At 51.2% G+C, this 20,999-nt stretch overlaps 8 protein-coding genes across 8 annotated transcripts; 4 read left to right on the top strand and 4 right to left on the bottom strand.

Moving 5' to 3' along the window:
- Positions 1-352: 352 nt before the first annotated feature.
- Positions 353-8,874, top strand: AKAW2_40146A (non-ribosomal peptide synthetase; the record flags this gene model as incomplete). The annotated part of the gene is made up of 4 exons (XM_041688445.1): positions 353-620; positions 674-870; positions 924-5,438; positions 5,485-8,874. 4 exons carry the CDS (start codon positions 353-355, stop codon positions 8,872-8,874), a joined length of 8,370 nt encoding a protein of 2,789 aa, XP_041542229.1.
- Positions 8,875-10,386: 1,512 nt separating this feature from the next.
- AKAW2_40145A (RTA1 domain-containing protein) lies at positions 10,387-11,476 on the top strand (the record flags this gene model as incomplete). Its single annotated transcript, XM_041688444.1, has 2 exons — positions 10,387-10,676; positions 10,735-11,476. The coding sequence occupies 2 exons, from the start codon at positions 10,387-10,389 to the stop codon at positions 11,474-11,476; spliced, it is 1,032 nt and encodes a 343-aa protein (XP_041542228.1).
- A 350-nt stretch (positions 11,477-11,826) lies between these two features.
- On the bottom strand, positions 11,827-12,684 carry AKAW2_40144S (uncharacterized protein; the record flags this gene model as incomplete). Its single annotated transcript, XM_041688443.1, has 1 exon — positions 11,827-12,684. One exon carries the CDS (start codon positions 12,682-12,684, stop codon positions 11,827-11,829), a length of 858 nt encoding a protein of 285 aa, XP_041542227.1.
- Positions 12,685-13,107: 423 nt separating this feature from the next.
- tfb5 (TFIIH complex subunit TFB5) lies at positions 13,108-13,433 on the bottom strand (the record flags this gene model as incomplete). Its single annotated transcript, XM_041688442.1, has 3 exons — positions 13,108-13,155; positions 13,207-13,358; positions 13,415-13,433. 3 exons carry the CDS (start codon positions 13,431-13,433, stop codon positions 13,108-13,110), a joined length of 219 nt encoding a protein of 72 aa, XP_041542226.1.
- A 380-nt stretch (positions 13,434-13,813) lies between these two features.
- AKAW2_40142S (putative MFS multidrug transporter) lies at positions 13,814-15,723 on the bottom strand (the record flags this gene model as incomplete). The annotated part of the gene is made up of 6 exons (XM_041688441.1): positions 13,814-14,366; positions 14,422-14,783; positions 14,829-14,981; positions 15,038-15,361; positions 15,423-15,517; positions 15,567-15,723. 6 exons carry the CDS (start codon positions 15,721-15,723, stop codon positions 13,814-13,816), a joined length of 1,644 nt encoding a protein of 547 aa, XP_041542225.1.
- Positions 15,724-16,995: 1,272 nt separating this feature from the next.
- AKAW2_40141S (uncharacterized protein) lies at positions 16,996-18,541 on the bottom strand (the record flags this gene model as incomplete). Its single annotated transcript, XM_041688440.1, has 3 exons — positions 16,996-17,155; positions 17,218-18,128; positions 18,179-18,541. 3 exons carry the CDS (start codon positions 18,539-18,541, stop codon positions 16,996-16,998), a joined length of 1,434 nt encoding a protein of 477 aa, XP_041542224.1.
- A 478-nt stretch (positions 18,542-19,019) lies between these two features.
- On the top strand, positions 19,020-19,364 carry AKAW2_40140A (uncharacterized protein; the record flags this gene model as incomplete). Its single annotated transcript, XM_041688439.1, has 1 exon — positions 19,020-19,364. One exon carries the CDS (start codon positions 19,020-19,022, stop codon positions 19,362-19,364), a length of 345 nt encoding a protein of 114 aa, XP_041542223.1.
- A 584-nt stretch (positions 19,365-19,948) lies between these two features.
- On the top strand, positions 19,949-20,802 carry AKAW2_40139A (uncharacterized protein; the record flags this gene model as incomplete). Its single annotated transcript, XM_041688438.1, has 2 exons — positions 19,949-20,019; positions 20,094-20,802. 2 exons carry the CDS (start codon positions 19,949-19,951, stop codon positions 20,800-20,802), a joined length of 780 nt encoding a protein of 259 aa, XP_041542222.1.
- Positions 20,803-20,999: the final 197 nt, after the last annotated feature.

Genomic DNA, 20,999 nt, shown 5'->3' with positions numbered 1-20,999 from the left:
GTGACGGTTCGGTATCAGAGCTGGTATCGAGACCAGGGTCGATACAGGCCATGAGGCAATTACGCGATGGCTGCATGCCACAATCGTATCAGCTTCACTTGCTCGATAGATTCGCTCAGCCCCTGTTGCTAGATGTCTCCGACACGAAGCTGACAGGGAAACGTAGTGTTGGTTCTCAGGCTCAATCCAACCTCTGGAAGGCCGGGCATCTTTGTACAAGCCTTGTCGATATGGACATTTCCCTAGGCGAGGTTTTCTTTCTCATTCCATAAGTTCCTTTTAATCAATGTGACCTGCAGTCTATCTTTTTCATCTGCAAACTCTACCTTTCTCTCATTGACCAGCTGCCCAAATGGCTCCAATTGCTTTATCCACCCCTGAGCCACCTCATCTTAGCATCGAGCCTAAGTCTGTCAAGAGTGTCAAGCATGACTTTATCTCAGACTCGGAGCAACCCGTTTCTATAGATGACTTTTTGCCTCTTGAAGGGAAGACTAGCACCATATCTGGGGTATCCGAGATCCTCTGCACAGCCTTTGGCCTTGCCCTTCGTTGCTATAGTACGGAGAGCGTGAAATTTGAATACCATGACGAGACAGCAACTGGATCCCGCTCCACGAGTGAGTATCGTATGTCGAGGTCCGAAAGCACTAGGGATTAACAATGGCAACAGCTATATTATTTGATGTGGACGAATTTCTCAAAGTCGAAGACCTTCTCGAAGCAGTGAGGACAACTCTCCAACTTCCTCAATCCATGCTGGAAGCACAAGACGCCAAGCCCGATGCTCAACCATATCAAACCTTCCGCAGCGCTATAATCCTTCGCGAAGAACTTGTAGCTGGTAGACCCATCTCGCCATCACCAGAGGTAAAGCGCACCTGCTTAACAGCAACTCAAAGATAAAGACTTACCACGTATAGCTTGACCTCGAGCTTCATGCCATCAATACTAAGAATGGCATTGACATTCATATGCTCTATACCCCGTCCACGGTAACAGAGAACCTCGCAGTCCATTTGGCTGATACTCTCCGTCAGACATTCGAATTGGTCAACAACCACCCGGACACTGATCTTGCAAGTGCAACCTACTTGGGTCCGCTAAGCCAGAAGGAGATCCTCGACTGGAACTCTAACTCTCCTTCTCCAGTGATTGAGTGTGCTCATGAACTAGTTCGACAGAGAGCTTCCCTGCAGCCACAGGCTTCTGCTATTGACTCTTGGGATGCTCAGATGACGTATGCAGAGCTGGATTCCCTATCCGACCGTCTAGCTACCGTACTAGTTGAATTAGGAGTCAAGGCTGAGGCAATTGTGCCACTATGTTTTGAGAAGACTGCATGGTATGTCGTAGCAATGCTTGCAGTACTCAAAGCCGGTGGTGCCTTTGTTCCTCTCGACCCGACGCACCCTCCATCACGCCTACGAGAGATTGTCAGCCAAGTCGATGCACCGATGGTTCTGACGACAGCCAAATATCACGATCTTTTCGAGGACTTCTCTGTTAAGGCAATAATAGTCAATGAACAAACAGTCATGACGAGTGGTGACAGGTGCCTTGCTCCAGTCGCTGTCACACCTCAGAATCTTGCATACGTGATCTTTACCTCTGGTAGCACCGGAAAGCCCAAAGGCACGATGATTGAACACCAGTCCTTCTGCAGCGGATCCCTGCGGCAGGGCGAAGCGGCCAACATGGGACCTCATTCTCGGATCTTTCAGTTCGCCTCATACAGCTTTGATGTGAGCATTCTGGAGATCCTCACGGGGCTTATTTTTGGCGCTTGCATCTGCATCCCGAATGAGCAACTTGGGCGTGCAGACTTTGTCCAGTCTATGAATGACTTCCGTGTCAACTGGGCTTTCTTGACGCCGTCGGTCCTGAAGGTATTGACTCCCGATCAACTGCCGCTCTTGAGGACCCTAGTACTAGGAGGCGAAGCTATGTCAGAGTCAGATATGATGACATGGGCTGGAAGGCTCCAGCTGATGAACGGCTATGGGCCCAGTGAATGCTCTGTCGCAGCTACTGCCAACACTCAGCTAAACCCCCAGTCCAGCCCACGGAATATCGGTAGAGCGATCGGTGGTGTATGCTGGATAGTGGATCCGCAAAATCACAACGTACTACTCCCTGTTGGCGCCACAGGTGAGCTGATCATCCAAGGACCCATTGTCTCGCGTGGGTACCTCAAAGACCCTGTGAAGACCTCAGCAGCTTTCTTCCAAAGCCCTGCGTGGATGACCCCGGGTACTTCACAAATCTGGAATCGCTTCTACAAAACGGGTGACCTGGTACGCTACGACGCAGACGGTATGATCCACTTCATCGGACGTAAGGATCACCAGGTCAAGCTCCATGGGCAGCGCATGGAGTTAGGGGAGGTAGAGCACCATCTCTGGACAGATACACTCATCCGTAACGGTATGGCACTCGTGCCATACACTGGTCTTTGCAAATCCCGCTTAGTTGGTGTTGTGTCTCTTCATAAGCAATATACGACTGCCTCGGTGCAGACACACCCGAGTATCCGCTTGATAGACCATGCCGAGGCCGCAGAAGAAACACAGGCAATTGCAAAGAGGCTGTCTCGTCTGCTTCCCTCCTATATGGTCCCGACCGTCTGGATTGCCCTGGAGAGTCTTCCGCTCATGTCATCGGGCAAGATGGACCGGAAGAAGGTTGCGGAATTCGTTGCTGATATCAGCACCGAGGCCTTCCAGCACATCATGGGTAACTCCGACAAACCTGATAACAAGGAGTCTATGAGCAATACAGAGACATTGGTACAGAAGGTCTGGTCGAAAATCTTGAATATACCGGAGGAGCAAATTGGCAAATACAGCAACTTCCTGTCTGTGGGTGGTGACTCTATCAAAGCGATGGCTGTCATGTCTGAGTTCCGCAAACTTGGAGTGACGGTTCTGGTAGCTGACTTATTGCGGCACAACGTCTCTGAAATTGCTTCTAAGATAGAGGAGTCTGGCTCGGCGCATGTGCTCCTGGGAAGCAAGGCAGATCACCTTCCGACGTCGCACCTACAGCGCACCTTCCTCGAAGCGTCACGTTCTGGCAACAGTGCCATCCACCACGCTATACTGTTGAAGCTCAATCACAAAGTCAGTATTCAGCAACTCGGCAATGCCTTGGAAAGCATCACTTCTTCCTATCCAGCGCTCACTCTCCGGTTCGAGGAGCAAAATGGGGAATGGTTTCAAGCATTCAAAGACCACGACGAGCTTGAAACTCCAGTTTACCACCTGAACCTGAACCATATTTCTAGCTTGGAAGAAGCGAAAGAGATTGTGCAACGTCGTCAGACGTGCCTTGGTATAAATGGTAACCCAAATTTTATGATTGATTTGTTCTCTCTTCGCGGCATACAGCACATCTCTCTTGTCATTCATGCAGCCACCCTTGATTCTCAGTCTCTGAGTACTGTTATTGGTCACCTCGATTACTTGCTTCAGTCAGATGACGACAAAACGAAACATGTCTGGGAAAGTAAGCTTTGGAGCAGAGACGATTTCTCACATGCTTGGCTTGACCACCTCAGAAGCGAACGTGGCACGAAGGCTATTGCCAGCTCTTTGCAAACCTTTACCACTGCCACTGTCAGTGGAGATCGGGAATATGTTACAGAAACGCTAGAACTCGACTGCGAAATTACAGGGCTTCTCACTGGACCCTGCAACGAGAAGTACGGCACCAACACACCGGACCTACTTCTGGCGGCATTGATCCCCTCATATTACCAAATCTTCAAGGAGCAGGGCCAACCCTCCCAGGCTATTGTCGAGAGCTCTGCCCGGGAGTCTACTCTTAGCAAGGACTTGAGAGGCCTTGTTGGTCAATTCTCTTCGATGCAATCCGTGCACGTGCCTGTGGAACACTCGGATCAGATCACTCTTCAGCTAATCCGTGAGATCAAGGACAATATGCGCCGAAGAGACGAAAGTAGCACGCTTGGCTCTTCCAACATCATCTTCACCTACGGCTTGCGTGGCCAAATTATAGATGGTACTGTATTGAAGCAGATCACTCCAGATGGACGACACGGTTTGGGCGACATCGTCGACACATTAATCGAGGTTTCATGTCTCCTTGAGGCTGGACAGTTCAGAATCACGGTCGGGTCCGCTCAAGTCAGCGCTCAGAAGCTATCCCTGTTTGTCGACCAGTACAGACGGAACATCGCGCAAGCAGTCGAGATCCTAGCACCCAACACGGTCAGGGAATTTACATTGGCGGACATCCCATTACTTGCACTCGATTATACATCCATTGACAGAGTTAATCGTCACCACCTTCCACGGCTTGGTCTCAGGTCACATCAGATAGAGGACATATATCCCTGCTCTCCATTGCAGCAAGGTCTGCTTATGAGTCAAGCCAGGAAGCAGGGCAGTTACAACGTATCCATCGGCTGGGAGGTGACGTCCCGCGAGACTGACGAGACAATCGACATCGGTAGATTGCTCTCCTCATGGCAAAAGGTAGTCGATTACCACCCTGCCCTGAGGACTATCTTTACCGAAGACTTTGGTGGCAAAGAGCCCTACGCTCAAATTGTTCTGAGACGTCCTAGAGCGGAAGTTTCAGTAACGCCTTGCTCAGATGTCGATGTTGGGTCTGTGCTGGAGGAGACAATCGACCTAAGCACCAACCCTGTGGTGCCTCCCCATCGGTTTTCAATCAATTTCACAGCGGACGGTAGTGTGCTCTGCAGAGTTGACGCTAGCCATACCATCGTCGATGGCGTATCCAAGTCACTGATTCTGAGAGACCTGAAGCGAGCTTACGCGGGAACACTAATTAGACCCAATGGAGGTGCCAAGTACAGGGACTTTGTCCAATATGTTGCTGCAAATGACATGTCCGCCAGCATCACTTTCTGGAAGGACCATCTTGCTGAGGTCGAACCATGCTACTTTCCCAGTTTGGCTGAGGCCCAGGGTACACATGAGCTGAAGTACGCCGAGGTAGCGCTTGAGGTTCCTGCCAGCATTTTGCGCGACTTTTGTGTCTCCCACAGTATTACGATATCCAACCTTGTGCAGACAGTCTGGGCTCTTGTCTGTCGGGTGTATGTTGGTCGAGACGATATTTGCTTCGGTTATCTGGCATCTGGAAGAGATGCGCCCGTCGAAGACCTAGTTAACATGGTCGGGCCAACGATCAGCGTCCTCATATGTAAGGCATTGCTAGACGACTCCACTATTGTCAAGGATGCCTTGAAGGCTTGCCAAAAAGAGTTCCTGGATTCTCTTGCACATCAGCACTGCTCGCTTGCAGAGATTCAACATGCACTTGGACTCGCAGGAATGCCTTTATTCAACACTGGCATTTCTTTCCAGACGATGACTGACGTTGACAGCGACGAAACTGTGACTGATATTGACTTCAAGGGACTCGTCGTACGAGAGCCGACAGAGGTATGATTCCACTCGATAACAATTTGCAATAATTAACCTGGCGTAGTACAATATTACGGTTCACGTTATCGATTCGCCGAACAACCTGGACATCAAACTCGGATACTGGACCGACAGTATCTCGGAATCCCAAGCTCAGTCCATCTCGGGAACATTCTCTGCCATTCTCAAGTCCGTAGTTGAGAACCCTGAGGCCCGAGTTGATCAGCTCAGTGTTATCGGCCGGTATGATCTGTCGCAAATTGCATCTTGGAACCAGAATGTGCCAGAAACGGCATCTTCTACAGTTCCATACCTCGTGCTTCAACAGACTATGCGCACTCCTCATGCTATTGCGATTGACACTCTGGCTGAAAAAATAACTTATGAGAGGTTTGGGCGAATGTGGTTGTCTCTGTCTCAATACTTAACGACCCTTGGTATTGGCGTCGGAGATTACGTGCCGCTGACATTCGAAAAGTCAGCATGGGCTATCGTTGCCATGCTTGCTGTCCTGGGTACTGGAGCTGCGTTCGTTCCGCTCGACCCTAAAACCCCGGTGGAGCGCCTCCGCGAGGTTTCTATTCAAACTGCAGCCAATGTTGTGTTGACATCTCCAAAATACGCTTCGAATTGGAGCAATCTGGTTCCAACGATTGTCAGTGTTGATCAAGCTCTCCTCGACAAGCTAAAGCACGAAGGAGATGATCTCCACCAAGGTGTCGTGAGAGCCCGCCCCCATGATGACGCCTACGTCATCTTCACTTCTGGCAGCACAGGCAAGCCCAAAGGATGTGTTGTGCAACATGCTGCCTTCTGCTCTGGAGCCCTGGCTCAAGGAAAGCTTGCCTGCCTGGGTCCCTCATCTCGAGTGCTGCAGTTTGCCTCCTACAGCTTCGACGTTAGTCTCCTAGAGATCATGACATCACTCATGTTCGGTGCCTGCATATGCGTGCCAGACGAAGATTTGAGCAAGGATATCAAGCACTGCATTAATGTGCTCAATATCAACTGGACTTTCCTTACTCCATCTGTTCTTAAACTCTTACAGCCATCCGATGTGCCCTCACTTAAAACGCTGATTCTTGGCGGAGAAGCTCTTTCAAAGGGTGATATTCTTAACTGGGCTGACAGGGTACAGCTGTATAATGGATACGGACCTAGTGAGTGCTCTGTGGCAGCAGCAGCTAACCCGGGGCTGCAACCTACTACCGATCCAGCCAACATTGGACATGCAGTTGGTGGCGTCCTCTGGGTTGTTGATGCGAAGCAGCCTTCTAAGTTACTCCCCATTGGTGCTGTTGGAGAGCTCTTGATCTCAGGACCCATTTTGGCGAGAGGTTACCTGGGAGATCCTGAGAAAACAGCTGCTGCCTTCGTCGAACAGAAGAGTTTTGTTCCAGGATCCTGGGAGCGCGAGAGGTATTATCGCACTGGTGATCTCGTGCGATACAATGCAGATGGCACAATTCATTTCATCGGCAGAGCCGATGGGCAGGTCAAAATTCGCGGCCAGCGTGTTGAATTGGGCGAGATCGAGTATAATGTCGAGCGCGATGAGAATATCCGCCATGCACTTACTTTGCTCCCATCTCAGGGCCCGTTCAAGAAGCAGCTCTTAGCTGTTGTTTCTTTCAAGGGGTTTGATCTTCCTGTCGAGGACGAACGATTGTCTCTCGTGCCAGAGAACAGGCGACCCGAAGTTATGGCGGTCGTGACCAGAATTGCTAACACCATATCTGCAGCCCTTCCGGTTTACATGGTTCCGGCCCTGTGGGTACCAGTGAACGCGATCCCCTTGTTGCCTTCCGGAAAGCTGGACCGGAAGAAGGTCCGACGCTGGGTCGAAACCCTGGACAATGCCACATATGAGCAGATTGCCAACATAGGAGCCAAAGCCAGCGGCCGCGGCCCAAGTACACCTGCCGAATTTGAGCTGAGACGCATTTGGGCCTCCGTGCTGAACCGACCTGAAGAAAATATCAGTATGGAGCGGTCCTTCCAGAGTCTTGGTGGAGATTCCATCTCAGCCATGCAGGTTATCGCTCAGTGTCGTGATGTCAAGCTATCGCTCGCAGTCAAAGATCTCATTCAATGTCCTACTATCGCCGAATTAGCACTAAGAGTGCGAGCTCTGGATGAAAGTGCTGAGCCAATGGAAGACGATGTCGGTGTTCCATTTAATCTCTCTCCTCAGCAGACTTGGGAGTTCGACCTGAAACAGCACTGCGATCTCAATCGTTACAACACTACATTCCTGTTATCGGTCCATTCTGATTCCGACCTAGAGCCGGTAGTGAATGCAACTGTAGAGCGTCATCCCATGCTCCGTGCTCGGTTTCAGCGCGATGACTCAGGTCGCTGGATGCAGTATATTCCTCTGGACCGGTCCAATAGTCATATGTACCAGGAGATGGAAGTGCCTGACTTGAAAGCTATCGAACCATACACTGCGCCCAACCAGTCTGGCTTCGATTTGCAGCGTGGTCCATTGATGCGTGCCATAGTCTTCAAACTTCCGAACGGAGACCGGTATGTTGGACTTACTGTACACCACATGATCATCGACACCGTTTCATGGCGCATTCTCCTCCAAGATATACAACAAGGCTTATCCACTGGGGCAATCACCTCCCACCGTTCCGACTCATTTGCCTTGTGGTGCCGTAAGCTCAAGGAGCATGCCGATGAGATATGGACACCCGAATACGTGCTGCCTTTCTCGGTCCCTGCTCCCCTATACGACTATTGGCAGATGGAGGAGACTATGAACCTATTCGTGACCGAAACTATCCAGGAGTTCTCCCTAGACACCAATACAACCTCCCGCTTGATGGGAAAATGCAACCATCAGTATCAGACTAAGCCGCTCGACATCTTTCTGTCGGCAATCTTCCACGCCTTTAGCGCGACGTTCGCTGACCGTCCGGTACCTGCGGTCTTTATCTACAGTCATGGTCGGGATGAGTTTGGCGGAGAGCTTGATGTCTCCAACACTATCGGATGGTTTACCTCCTCCACTCCGGTAGTGATCAAACCATCCGGTGATATTGTCGACGACTTGCAGGCTGTGCGAGATGTGCGCGCCAGTGTGCCGGGCAACGGGGTTCCTTACTGGGCAACCCGCTGGCTGACCGAGGATGGCCATGCCGCTTTTGAGCACCACAGTCCGTTTGAGTTGTCTATGAACTATCTTGGTCAGTATCAACAGCTGGAGCGCGACGATTCTGTGCTTCGCTATGTGGACGTGAACAAGCCAAAGGCGACAGGATCTGGGTCCGGTCTTCTGCGTACCGCGCTGGTTGAGACCCAGGCCATCGTAATCGGAGACTCCCTACAGATCAAGTTCGTTTATAACACGCGCATGGCACGGCAGAAGCAGCTTCTCGAGTGGCAGGCCAGGGTTAAGGAGTCGCTGATGGAAATTGCCAACCGTCTCGGGGATGGTATTGAGTGAGTGTGCTCGGGTTCCTGTATATAGTCTGTTTTCCCCATTCGACTACTGTTGTTTTGCGAGTACTTGTATCGTGTTGGTCATATTGTGTATTTGGCGTTTGACAGTGGAGTTTGACTGGTTTTCTCGGAAATTTGTAGATGGGCAGATTCTAATGGATGTAATCATACTATGAAAATCTATGATAAGCAGTAGATGAAACTCCACCCATCTTGTCCAACGAAAATCACTGTAATTGTCTAACATAAGCGATATGGCATTATTGTGCCCGATGCAGTCACGGTGGATAGAGATGAATGGGTCTGCATATCTCGTCTTTAACTACAGAGTCATTCTCATGATTGTAGAGTTTGGCCACGGGTGTGCCGCATGCGTTCATGTGTTTTTGTGTCTCCGAGTTACACGAAACGCAGGGCAGAGCGGCTTCTTGCTCTGGGGCGATTATTTCAATCCTGCAGATGTTATTGATGATGGGCTTCTCAAAATATTTTGAAGGCATTTGCAGCACCATGAGCCCTCGTCTTAGTTGAGTGATACTGTAGCTGCAGCAGGCCTGTCATTATGGCCAAATGTTGTGTTAAAGTCGGGCCTCGGAGGCTGTGCGATTGGAATCAATAGGCCATTTGTTAGAGGGGCCCATTCAATGGCGAACAGCTATGGAGTGATGTAGCAAATATACAGGTATACTCTAAGCCATCAATGTGCACCTAAACTTCTGCCTAGGTTGCGTAGTGAGCGGGAGAGCCGGTAGCAAACAGCGCGACCACAGTGCCAACCGCGTATATGCCGGTCCACGGAACGGCATCCGGATTATCATGAAACGACAAGAAAATGCAGCAGAATCTGACAGCCTACTGACGGTGTGATACGTCAGGCAGAAGCAAGAAAGCGGCGTTTATTGTCCCTAAGTACGAGGACTCAAGAGCGTGGCGGAGTCAGATTCAACCAGGGAGGGAGTAGTAGTAAGTATGGCATCCGAATCAGGCAGTCACGCGTTGCTGCCAGCAGGTGAGGTGCTTTGTCAGCGGTGCCAGATGGCGGTGAATTTTGATTGGTCGGTGCGTAAAAACAGCAGCATTTTTAGCTTTGATGCCGGCATCTCCACTTGCAGTGAGCCGGTTCGCTGCTGCGTAAATATGCTCTTTGTGAGCTTCCGATCGAGGCCCTATCAAGTCCCTACATTTACACCAAACGAGCTACAAATGATGCGCCTCGATCTGCGCTGTCCGATCGACGACAGGCAGACAAAATGGCTGCTGTCTCATTTAATAAGCTGTCTTTTTCCTCCATCGCGCTTTTTCCCATAGAAATTACTCCTTTATTGGTGGCATACTACTGCTACTATATACTACCGCTAAATACACGGCGCATTAGACGAACACCACCTACCTACGTCCAGGAGCAGATACTACTACAACAACGGCAGTATTATAGTGCCAGAATATACCTTAATTCTGGCACTCAATCAGCTCATTTCAGTATCCATACCTTCAGACTACACAGAACGTCACCATCATGACCACCGTCACGGCCCCCGCGCCCTGGATCACCAGCAGCCAACAATGTACTCTGGAAACATGTCCTATGTCCTACGCCCACATCACCTATCTCCCCAACCTAGGTGGCAATGCCTTCTACATCGCTCTATTCGCCTTCTTCATCCCCGTCCAACTCTACCTCGGCATCCGACACCGCACCTGGGGCTACCTCTTCGGCGCCATCTGCGGCCTCATCCTGGAAGTACTGGGCTACATAGGACGAATCTACATGCGACACAACCCATTCATTGACCGGTGGTTCATCATGTACTTACCTTCCCCCCTCCCTCCCCCATCTCCTTCTCACCACTAACCTCCCAACCAGGTACCTCGTCTGCCTCACCATCGCCCCCGCCTTCCTCAGCGGCGCCATCTACGTCTCCCTAGCCCGGATCGTCGGGGCCTACACGCCTCAACTCTCCCGGATAAAACAGCGCAACTACTCCCTAATCTTCATCAGCTTCGACATCATCTCGCTCCTCCTCCAAGCCGCCGGCGGAGCCATCACGACCTCGGATTCCGCCTCCGAAGTCCAAGACGGAATCAACATCATGATAGCCGGTCTCAGCTCACAAGTAGCCTCCCTAACCCTCTACATCGTGATCTGTCTCGACTACACCTTCCGGATCTACCGTCTCAGCGCACGCAACCCCTCCCCTCCATCATCAACATCAACATCGAACATGTTCCGCATGGCAAACCACAGCAAGCAAGAATCCGAAAGCCAGGACCTCGTCTCCCCCTCACGAGACCTGGTAACCCTGAACCCGGACTTCGCGAGCCTCCGCGCAAGTAAACGCTGGAAAGCCTTCCTATTCTGCCAGGGGTTAGCCGTCGTGTGTATTTACATCCGAAGCTGTTTCCGGGTCGCGGAGCTGTGCGGGGGGTTTAGTAGCCATTTGGCGAATGATCAGACGACGTTCATGGTCTTGGAGGGGGCGATGATTAGTATTGCGGTGATTGCGATGAGTAGTTGGGGGCATCCCGGGGTGGGGTTTCATGGGAGGTGGGATGCGTTGAATTATCCCATGTTTCAGAGGAAGAGGAAGGGGGTGGTGGATGTTTAGATGGATTTCTTTTGTGGGTGGGTTTGACGATAAGAGGTAGTAGTGAGGTTTGTGTTCTGTTTCATTTCTCTTTTTGTGTGTCTTCTGGATTGGTGTAACTTCACTTCTAGTATTATATTCGTTGTTTGGGCTGGCTGGGTGTTGGGTGTTTTGTATACTAGCTTCGACTAGATTTGCATCTATGGGATAGAATATGCATTGGATCTTCTAGGTCGGTTTTTACAGGTATTCTCGACTAGTTGATTATACCTCCTGTCACTAGCGACCCGACATGTTGCATGGTATGAGTATTCTTGGCTATCTGATCACTATCTACCTATCAACATGAACAATGGCATGATAGTACTATCCTAGTCACAAACCAGCTCGAAATGAACGCGTCTCTTCGGCACCACAACCACCGGAAGCTTCAGGAGAAGAAGACCTCCCATAAAGAGGCTTTGCGCGGCATTCCAGTTGATCGGTCTCTTGAAGCGAAAGGAGCGAAAGAACCGGCCAACCTTTCGCTCAGCCAACAGCCAGACCCAGGTCCTTGAGGGATCTGGGTGTTCACCATGGTCATCGTGTAGGTCGACCCGCTCATCGAAGTCTGTTCGATTTTGCAGATCATCGTCACTCTCAGGCTCGTCGTTTTTACTTCCTGGCTTCCGCAGAATCCCTTTGGCCGGGCCCTTGCCTTTGTCTTCTTCTCGAAGTTGCGGGATTATGTAGACACGCGGTTTCTGTCGACCCCCCTCGCCCTGGCGACTTTTCTCTCGCGGAAAAGCTGATGTCGACGTAACCTCAAGATCTGTACCGCTTTGTCCGTCCGAGGACGCCTGAGCATCTTCACTGGAAGGGATGTCATCCCCAATTGCGGTCGTCTCGTCTTGTGGATTTTCGCAGTCCTTTTTTATTGCATCTAATATCTGCTGCAGCACCGCGTCCATATCATTTTCAAGCGCTGCTAGTTCCGACGGGGGAACTCGAGAGTCATTAGGGTATGCGCGCTCCATTGTGCCGCAGATTACCAAAGTCCGCTGATCAATGATATTGAGCTCGATTGAGGTTGGGATGGCACCGGCAAGTTCTCCATCCAGATAGTATACGCCCTTGAAAAACCGTATATCGAATGCAGGCTTGATGCGCTTGGGGGTACCGACTGGTTCCTGAAAGAATTTCCCGGGTTGGCCCCTGCAATCAATGTAGCCAATTCTGGTCTTGTCCATGTTGTCTCATATTAGGGCAGCCTCTGTAACAAAGTGTGAGAGGTAAAGACTGTGCAAGCAGGATCGTTGATAAGAATGTAGGTTATCGCGAGTGTGGTTAGGTGAAGTCTTCCAACGACTCAGCAGAGTTTGGGAGCTGCTGAGGTGTTGCCTGACTGTTGCGAACTTTAGAGAAGTAGGCGCAGCGAGATGCCTTAGCAAGGAAGGCGCGCCAGCCCAAACCTTGGACCATGCGCAGCCCACTCAGCATAAAGAATGCCGAAACACAAAATAGTGCATTTCAGGAGCCCAACTCGAGCACTAGACCTATGTCAAGTCGCGACCACAAAGCCTCACAGCGTGTATGTCCCACCACAGTCTGTTAAACCGCACGATAAGGGTTGGGGTATTGGTGCTGGCGATCGCATCGAAGATTTTTGGCAATTACTCCGATTCCGACTCATCAGGCTGCATAACCTTATCATCGAGCTCCTGTTTCCTCATCAGCCTCAGGCCCCAGACAACTCTCATCGACATTCCTACCTTTGTCAACCTCGCCTTCAGATTCTGCAACTGGCTCTCCTTGATGACCAAATGGCGGTCATCATCCAGATCTTCGACGATGTAGTCGTGTCGTTCTTCGTCGTATTTGAGGATGATGGCTTTCACGGACGGATCGCACTCGATGAGGACTCCTGTTTACGCCTTGGTTAGCGATTGAGTGGAGTGGGAGTTGCTGCGGTTAAAGTACCTCTGACAGCACGAGGCATGATGGGTGATATGACAAAAAAGTGGCTGGGTTCGGGGTAAGGTAACGGTGCTGTAAATTGAAGGTCGCCCAGGAGCTGCTGAGGTGTGGCTTTGTGAAGAGTGAAGGAACGTAGACCGACAGCCGGAGAATCAAAGGCAATCCGAGTGTGCCAAGACTCCGCCAGGCAGAAAAGCGGTAAGGCAGCAAGGCAGCAACACGGCTCGTACCGGCTGATGAAGCATTGCTCTTGTTTCGCTTACTATAGATATAGCTACTTGAATATAGAGGGGCCCATAAGTCGCTATTATTATATTGAAGAAAACAGAAGACCAGCAGAAATTCATGTCTGACTATTTGGAAGACGTGAGTTAGTCTACCATACCAGTGGGTACTCCGCATTCACTGCTCTTCCGCTGTCGCCTCCAGATCCCCAGGATCTTGCGGTTTCTTCCCCTTATACGGCGTCCACCCAGTCCCAGCCTGGGCCGCCGCCGCAGCAATAGCCAACACACAAGCACCCAGTAGCAATGTCTTTACGGCCTGTTCGTAGCTATGAACAGCGACCGCCCTCTCCACGCCCGTCAGGCGTTTCGCCAGTGCCGGACTTCCGAGCAGTTTGCGAACCAGCTCACCTCTATTGGCTAGTCCATGTTTCATGAACCCCGTTTCAAGCCCTCGCTTCAGCTCACGCTGGAAGTAGCCTCCGCCAATTGAGGATCCGAAGCTGCCGGCGAAACCCCTACTCATTCCCAGCAAGGCACTGATAACATAATGCATGTCTGGGTCAGTGAGGTGTAGCAAGTGGGATAGGGTGTAATTCATGACCGCTCCGACAGAGAGTCCATTAAAGAAGCTGGTGAAAACATAGGCGACCGTGGAAGAGTGCGGTGTGGAGAGAACGGATAATACGAGGTTTGTCAAGGCGAACAGGAAGAAGGCGATGAGACCAGAGCTGAAGTGAGTTAGATGGACTGTACTCTGCTCCAGGGAATGGATGAAAGACTCACATGTAGTAGCTGCCCGTTTTCCGAATGTGTATCCATCCGACTAGGAGTCCTCCTAAGCCGAACCCGGCGTTGGTTGGTACCAGAATCAAGCCTGCGGTGGCAGGAGACCAATCGCGAACGACAAGTGCATAGACTGGCGAGTAGAAGAGGACTGCCCAGCGTGCCATCATACAAATGGCACCCGCCAAGCAGCTTAGCAAGACGCTCCTCTTCTTGAGGACTTCCATCGGGATTATGGGGTCGGTAGCGAATCTCGATTCGATCAAGACGAAGATCCCCAGGAAAACGAGCGATAGAAGGATAGGCGTGAATTTGACCACTGCCGCAGCGAGGCTTGAAAGTAATAGGAAGACGGAGATGGTCTATAACGGTTAGGATTTGCTAGCCAAACATGGACGAGCTCTTACCAACGTCAATGCCCCAGCATAATCAACCTTCGCCAACCTCCGCAAGAGAGCGCGTCCACTTAGGTGCTCATCCTCTGGACGTTTCGGGATCGCCAAATACTGTACTGGGCCCAGTATCAGAGCTAGAGGTGCTTGAACCCAGAAGATAATCCGCTATACACTTGGTGTTATTTCACAGAGCGGTATGTATGGTTATTAGGGTAACTTACCCATCCGTAAGCCGGCGTCAGAAGACCGGCTAGCACGGCGCCAGAGGAGACACCGGTAGTCATCCCGGCGCTTATCAGACCGATGAAGAGACCTCGGCGCTTTTTGCTCGTTAAATCGAGAGTCAAGACAAAGGCAATGACCATTTGCCCGCCAGCACCACATCCCGTAAGAGCTCGTCCCAAAAGAAAAACAGCCAGTGTGGGAGCCAATGCTGTCACGAAGAGACCAATCGACAATAATGTGCAAGAAAATAGAATGTATACACGAGGCGTGAAGATTTGGGACAGTCGACCGGAGAGAGGTGTGAGGCTGGACATGGCAATCTAGTAACAATGGCATTAGCATGTGGATCCCCGGCACATGGCTCGATAGAAGGTTATGTACCAAAAAAGCCGAGTTGAACCATGTCGTTTCAGAAAAAGCATCCAGATCAGCCGCAATCTCAGATTGCGCAGTGGTCATCATCGACATATTGGTTGCTGATAAATGTCAGCTTGATGCATCTGGATCACAAAGGAGCTCCCATACTCATAATGAACAGCAACAATCCCATGGCGGCCACTATCGCCGATCCCCTCCATCGAGACACTTGAATTCGCGCCAAATCTTCCCCATTGTTGGAAGATTCTCCCAAAAGAGGCGTTGTCTCCTCCGGGACTCCTTCTGGGCGTTCCTGGGCCGTCATATTGTGTATTCGAGTAGTCTACAGATTGTGTCTAAAGGAGAGAACGCATTCCCCCGCTGACCCATATCTGTTGTTTGGGCATCGACAGCGACGGGGAAATGATGTGATAAGGGGACCCAAGCTCGGGATGAGCGGAGGCGCATTTCTAAGCAATAGTAATAATGTTGCGGCCCTGACCAGGATTCCATCCGGTTGGGGCATCGATAACTGTTATCGGGGCCAATCATGGAGACGTATGAGATCGGATGGCCCGCAAAGCTTCCAACAGCCTTGCAGAATACAAAAGTACGCGGTACGTGTGCCTGTTGGTAGCCTTTCAGCTTGTCTGGTCCATGGGTGTAGTCGTGACGTAGGCACCGTACATTGTCCAGCTGTCTGGACCCTAATGGCTAAATGGAGTTATGCGTTGTGACAGGCGGGTGAACTAACGGCACGTCAGTTATGCAGGCTGCATCGGAGGCAGTTAGACCCGACTTGCCGATGGTGGAGACTGACGGGAAATAATCTCATAGTGAGGCGGTTGATTTGATGGGGAGAGATTCCCGATGGAAAATGGAAGGTTTTCGGGGAATTCTTTCCAGGGCTCGGCAGCAGGTGACATGTGGATGCCTGAGGCATTAAATGTCCTTGGTACCAGGTGATGGGAGATATGCAGCCAAGATATCTGCAGTGTCGAGTGATGGTCGCAGCTGACTGCAACGACAGGATATATAGTATAGGAAATGAGACTCACAGAATTTGGTCCATCATGGATCAACAACAAACTGGCAAGTCATACTACTTACAACTGAAGAGCAACTTAAATGATGAAGGCAACAATATATATTTGGACGCTAGGGCTAAGTCTACTGGCAGTGAACGCGCATCATGACCAAACAACTTTAGGTACAGCAAATCTCTTTAGTTCAACTACCAACTTAGTGTTGTTTCCAAATGATGAGGCTTTAGCTAACCTAGAATAGCTGAAATGACAAGCGCCAAGCAAGAACCGATGCTCGATTCTATCGCCTCGGCGCAGAAGGTGCTTGGTGATACCGCTGACTGTATGTTCTACACATTACCCAGACCACACAGTTACGGATGGGCTGAGAATCATTTAGCCTGCTATGTCTGCTCGTCGCCTTGCTCTCGAGCTGTCTGCTGTCATGGAGAATTCCCCCAGTGTTGCTCAGATGGCGTCTATTGCTATTGCTGCCAGGACTGATTATTTCTGCTGTCTTGTCTGAAGGATTCATCCAGCGCAGGTGTCCATGTAGACTTATTCCATAGACTTTAGCTAGACTGACACAGCGAGATGATGTCGTCTGGAATATACGGCTGAAGAATGCTGATCAAGGACGATAGAGGTATCCAATCCAATGTGCCGTAAATTGTCTCGATCGCGTGTCCGCTGTACAATACGCGAGCGTAGAAGTCTTCGTTTGATGTTTGCCTAGAGACTTGTGAGCCCATACTGGGTTTATTTGTAAGTTGTGTTCGGGTGCCATTACGTACCATACTTCAAATGCAATGTTCGATCCCATACCCGGCCAGCGCAATGCTTTAATGCCCAGCGCGCCAAGAATGGGTCCGATATCTCCATCATGGACGAAGCTGTGGCTATACACTAATTCGGATGTCCCTTGCTGCACCGCTTCTAGATGGCGAACAATTTCTCCGATGAACAGACCTTCGACCAGTTGGATGTACCGAGTAGCGTTCGCGTTGTGTCGCCACCAGTAGTTCCATTCCCAGTCACCCGCACGGAACACTTCCTCTGCCTGGCCGACAGTAGCACATTGAGTCTCATTCTGCAGGCTGCAGGGTAACTCGTAGCCATTGCAGAGGCGGGCCTGGAAATTATCCGAAAAATGGTCAAAGTTCGACATCCAGCTGGAGGTATCGGCGTCAAACATGGTAGCCAAATGATTGCGGAGTGACTGCGTCACTGTCAGATGCTCGTTCCACTCTGCCGTGGATTCAATGGCGGAGAGCACCTCGCTGCGAGCGGAACAGGAGTATCCTTGGTCGACCGTGTCGACCCCGGACGCCTGCTGGTGTAGCGGCAGGGGTGCGTTGAATTCGGGCCAGACACCTCGCAAGACCCCACCGGCGGATCCTTGGGTGAGGGCCGAGGTACTCGATCGGAGCCAGATCTTCTTGCCATTGTTCTCGTCTGGTGATGATGGGATGAGCTGCAGTTGATCCCGATACACAGCGCCGAGGTCGCGACCGTGCTGATAGCCATCGAGATAGCCCCCAATCGTCAATTGAGGATACTGACACGATCCATTGACGTAGTTTGCCAAGAATGGGTTGGAGGGATCGGAATACGTTTGGCCATACACAGGGATCGGAGCGGGTCCCTGGGAGGCCGCGGAGACGTAGAGATGAGCCTGGAGGTTGTTGCAGTGATATGCTTGGTTCTAGAACAACATTAGCTAGACCAATCAGGTACAAAGAGTTGGGCTCATACCTCGCCGCCCGGAAGAATGTTGTAGGGGGTGCGGCGTTGATGTCGCTGCACGTATTCGAGGTAAACTAGGCGGGCAGCGACGGACTGGTTGGCCACGGGAGGGGGAAGCGAGTATGTCTCCACACGGGGATGGGGCATGGAACAGTAATTGTAGACATCCTGAGCGGTTGGAGTACTGGCTTGATCTGCTGGGGCATTGTAGATGCCACCATAAGTGCCGACGGAGGCGTTGGTGATGTAGGTGGTGTGGTTGAGGGGAGGGTAGAAGGTGTCACGGGCCGCGAGGGCGGGATTGCCTGCGGAGAGCAGCAAGGAGAACAACGTGGAGATCATGTCAAGGAACCCTTCATAGATGCTGGACATCGTGACTCCGGGTGGTGGGGAGTCCAATCAGGTATAAATACTCTGTTTTCATCACTTTCTCGTAGTCCCATGGTGGTCTTCCTGTGGTGTCGTGCAATTGAATCTGGTATGCGAAGACACCACTCAGCCTGCCTTTTGCCGACGGTCGGCTTCCACTCAGTTGCGACAATCTCCCACGTGCGGGATTGCCTCAACCCTACTTAGCTAACGATAGTGAAGACAACCCACGTGGGTGAAGCTAGACCGCTGCAGGACCAACTTACTGGTAATGAATAATATACATTTGGCCCCTTTGGCGACAATGAACCTCCACAGATACCTGCGTCGTGTCAAAGGCACTTCATCCCTAAGGCTGTCATCACGTGGGCGCGACTAGTGTGTGCACTATCCAGGGCTAACTGACTTGTCAGCTTAGCCAGAAGTCATTGACGCGCATTGCTAGAATCTCCAAGCTGCGATACCTAGTTCAGCTTAAGCAATGGATACGAACGCAGGAACCGCGTGCTCAGTGCTTGGCCCGCCAGAATTCCCCAATCATCGATCTGATAGTCGCCATGATGAACCCCGAAGACAGCCCGCCGGCTTCTTGTTTGTCGATTATCAGGACCAGGCTTCCCACGGCTCAACGTTGGCCAAGAAGAAGCAGGCCTTCATCAAGAAGGTCTATCATCAGTCCAAAAAGGAACGACGACTGCAAAAGCTGAAAGCTTCCATCGGCCAACCCATCAATCCTTCCGCCAAACCCAAGATCCCCCACATTCCCCATCGAACAATACGGAGGATCCAGCTCCTTCGACCGAGCGTTGCGGCCCGCTGGGATTGATCCCTTTGCTTCGCTCTGCGTGCCTGCCAAGACCAGTGTGGATTTTTACTTTGACCACTGTGAGTAGTAGTAGTATCTAATCTTACCTCGTCCGGTCGCAGCAGCGCCAGTGACCTCTCTGATCATTCCTTCTAGACCGGACCGAATGTTCCTGGTCGATTTATCCCTTCGGAGCGACGGGCGTAAGCGTGTGGTGGTGGCAGCAGTCAATCGAGCAGCCGGCCCTCTTGTACATCATCCTGGCAACCAGTGCCTCCCACCGAGCCGGCCGGGGCCTCATTGCGCAGGCCCCCAAGGCCGCCCGAGATTCTTATCGGGATTCCCTAGAGTACCGGCAAAAGACTCTAACAGGACTCCAGAGCATGATGCAGATTCCAGGCACGAGCACAAGTTTACTTCGGTCTATGGCAGTGATCATCGCCCATATGATCTGCGTAGAGGTTCGTTTCTTTTCTCCCTCAATCTCACAATTATTCGTCTCACCTCGCACATTGGAATGAGAGGATTAACTAGACCATGATACGTTGTTCGTCACCTAGGCCGCAGATACCAATTTGGAAGCCGTAGACGGCCATGTGCGCTGGATGATCAAGATAGTTCATCTTGTGGGCGGCCTTGATACGTTCAGTGACGTAGACGCTCCCATTATCTACAGGTGGGTTGAACCACGTATATACTACCCACATCAAAAGTACCATCCATTAACCAGTGTGGTTCGTCCCTCTCTAGTGCCAATTTTATGCGCGCAGCTGCCAGAGGCTCGGCACCGCCCTTGCCGATAACCATGGCTTGGAAAGCCAGAGTACTTGAAAGCCTGTATAGCCTCACTGCGACCGACGACGTCCTGCACGCTTCTTCAATCGGCTTTCGCTTCTTCAACTCACCGTGGTCACAAGCAATCCTTCCTAGTTTGCGATCTATCATTAAGCTGTTCCGAAAAACCTCGCACTACATGTGTAATACTGGACCCGTGGAGGAAGCTCCTGTACTCAACGACTGGTTGGTCTACACAGCCCAACAGTTGTTGTTGATCGCCCCAGTCTGCATGCCCTCTAACTTGCAGGAGTGCCTGCGACTATCAGTACTGCTCTTCGCTGCAGTCCAAGTCTGGGGCTTTCAGGGCTTGCTATTCCTAAATCAGCCCGTACTGGCTTTCCACTGCCGCTTGGAAACTGCGCTTCTCTCTATCCAACGCATGGCGCCCGATTTAGCTTTCTGGATGCTCTTCACCGGCGGCATTGCAGCAATGGGCCATTATAGTCGTGGATGGTTCGTAGACCGCCTCGCCTCGGTCGCCGGCCAACTATGCCTCACCACGTGGGACAGCGCGCGGACCTTGTTAGAACAGTTTCTCTTCTTCTCTCGGCCTACTGATACCCGCGCTGAGATACTCTGGAGGGAAGTAGAAAGGCAACAGGCTTTGTTGCCGGGTCCGTAACAACTATCTAGTTTAATCAGAAATGGTCCAGGTTTTACTGGGTTTTGCAAAAGTCCGATTATGGGCCGCCGAGCACCAGTGGCCCCATTCCAGAGCCAAATTTGGTGCTACTAAAGGCGTTTCGGGAGTTGTACAACTTTGCTAGTGGAAAAGGGCCCCGGCCCTGGCATGGAGAATTTAGCAGAATGCACCAATGG

The sequence above is a fragment of the Aspergillus luchuensis genome, chromosome 4, assembly GCF_016861625.1.
Source record: "Aspergillus luchuensis IFO 4308 DNA, chromosome 4, nearly complete sequence".
NCBI classification, from domain to species: domain Eukaryota; kingdom Fungi; phylum Ascomycota; class Eurotiomycetes; order Eurotiales; family Aspergillaceae; genus Aspergillus; species Aspergillus luchuensis.
Note: the sequence above shows the minus strand (reverse complement) of the source record. Positions and strands in the feature narration are given on the sequence as shown.